The 2,500-nt window shown below is 42.6% G+C and overlaps 1 protein-coding gene across 1 annotated transcript in view; it reads left to right on the top strand.

Annotated features, from left to right (window-relative positions):
- The window catches only part of LOC119596416 (homeobox protein Hox-B5-like), a 149,806-nt gene that overhangs the window by 123,021 nt on the left and 24,285 nt on the right, over positions 1 to 2,500 (top strand). Inside the window, exon 3 of the mRNA XM_037945665.1 lies at positions 1,625 to 1,956. Within this exon, the coding sequence (XP_037801593.1) occupies positions 1,625 to 1,956 (332 nt within the window). The remainder of the gene's footprint in view (positions 1 to 1,624; positions 1,957 to 2,500) is intronic.

Genomic DNA, 2,500 nt, shown 5'->3' with positions numbered 1-2,500 from the left:
GAGATTAGCAACGGCAACAAATTTTCTCTATCTCTCTCTCTCTTTCTCTCTCGCTCTCTCTCTCTCCTCCTTTGCAGGGATGACTAACATATTTTTCAGGGGAAACTTGTGGAATCTTGAGATGGAGATCGCAAGATGATTATAGTGTATTACGAAGGGCGGGTGTTGCCCTTAATGGTCGCTCGGGTGATATTTTATATCTGTCTCTTACGTTTCTTTTTTTCCGGTCGTGGAGGGAGGGGGAGGGGAGGGGAGGAAAGGGGGTGAAGGGGAAGGAGGAAAGGGAAGGAACGGGGGTGAAGGGGGGGAGGGGGCGAGGGGGAGAGGTAGGGAAAGGGTGATAGAGGAAAATGGAGGAGTATCTGCATGATTTTTTTTATCTTGTTTTCTTTTTTCTTTTTTTTTTATTGTAATACTATCGATGTTACTGTCATTAATGTAATAGATATTGATATTATTATCCTCAGGATCATCATCATCCTCATCGTTATCATCATCATTATTATCATTGTTGTTATCGTTATTATTACTATTTTCATTATTATTGTTATTGTTGTTATCGTCATTATTTTTTATCATTATTATCATTGTTACCATCATGATTATCATTACATTAATGTTGATGTTACCAATATCATTATGATCATTATTATGATTATCATTACTATCATTATCAGTGCCATTATTATTATTGATATTATTTTTACTATTAACACAACCGTTTTTAATTCTTCGATTCTTTTTCTCTATGACTTTTTTATGGTAAGACGGAGAAAGTAAGGATGATGAATTAACCTCTGCAATATTTGCAAGTTGTTGCAAAGTTAATTTTCTTTTCTTGGTAAATTGTTTTATGGAAATGCAATATTTTTTTCATAGGCTCCAATGTGTTTTTTGGATTGATTAATTAATGTATTATACAATACACCCCTATATATTATATACGCAGAGAGAGAGAGAGAGAGAGAGAGAGAGAGAGAGAGAGAGAGACAGACACAGACAGACAAAGATAATGTTACCATCCCACTCCCTCCATTCTAGGCAAGCTGCACCATTTTCATTCCCACAATGCGTTTAAATCATGCTCCATCTCCACATTTATCCCCTTCTTCCCCCACCTTCCAGCCTGCCCCTACCTGGCAACCTCTCCTTCCTCCACTTTCCACCCTTACCCTCTCCCCCACTTCCCACCCCCTTCCTCCCTTACCCTCTCCCCCACTTCCCACCCCCTTCCACCCTTACCCTCCCCCCACTTCCCACCCCCTTTCTCCCCCTACCTCCCACATCCCATTCTCCCCCACTTCCCTTGTACAAACCCCCACCCTCTAACCCACCCAATCCCCGAAGGAACACTCACAACCCCCACCCACCCACCCACCCACACACACACACACACACACACACACACACACGCGCACACACACACACACACACACACACACACACACACACACACACACACACACACACACACACACACACACACACACACATACACACACACACACACACTCTCTCTCTCTCTCTCTCTCTCTCTCATACACAAACACACACACATATACACGTAAAGATCTTAAACCAAAGCCCCCGCCTGACGCTCTCGCCTCGTCTCTCCCTCCCGCAGGTACAGTGAACTCCAACGGCGAGACGAAGCGGCAGAGAACGTCCTACACGCGGTACCAGACCCTCGAGCTGGAGAAGGAGTTCCACTTCAACCGCTACCTGACGCGCCGACGGAGGATAGAGATCGCCCACGCCCTCTGCCTCACCGAACGCCAGATCAAAATCTGGTTCCAAAACCGCCGGATGAAGTGGAAGAAGGAACACAAGATGGCGAGCATGAACGCGGGGATGGGCATGCATCCACAGGCGTACCAGCACATGCATCACCAAATGATGCACCCCCACCACCTGCACCCCCATCTAGCGGACTTGGAAACGAAAGGCTACTACTAGGTACGTTTGAGTTGCTTTTATTATTATTATCATTTGTGTTTCTGTGTGTGTGTGTTTTTTTTTTTGTTTTTTTTTTTTCGTTTTGATTCTGGAAGGGTATGTGCGTTTTCTAGGTTTTGTGTGCGTTTTTTTTTTCTCTCTTTTTTTTTAGTTTTCTCTTTTTTGATTCTGGAAGGGTGTGTGCGTTTTCTCAACGTCCGTGTACGTTTTTTTTCTGTTTTGTCTTTTTGATTCCGTACGTGTATGTACGTATTCTAGGGTTCGTGTACGTTTTTTTCTTCTTCTCTGTTTTCTCATTTTGATTCTGGGACGGTCTGTGCATTTTACAGCGTTCGTGTACGTTTTCTTTCTTGTGTGCGTATGTGTGTATGTGCGATTTGTACTCCTGTTAAGATATATGGGTATTCCCTTTTTTAGCATTCCACTTTATCATACAAGACGAATGAATGTCAGTGTAAATGATAATTTGTTCTTAAATTATAAATCGTTCTTATGCATATATACGAGTGCATATGAATTATAGTCTAGAAATAATTAATGGCTA

The sequence above is a fragment of the Penaeus monodon genome, chromosome 37 (genome assembly GCF_015228065.2).
Source record: "Penaeus monodon isolate SGIC_2016 chromosome 37, NSTDA_Pmon_1, whole genome shotgun sequence".
NCBI classification, from domain to species: Eukaryota; Metazoa; Arthropoda; class Malacostraca; order Decapoda; family Penaeidae; genus Penaeus; species Penaeus monodon.
Note: the sequence above shows the minus strand (reverse complement) of the source record. Positions and strands in the feature narration are given on the sequence as shown.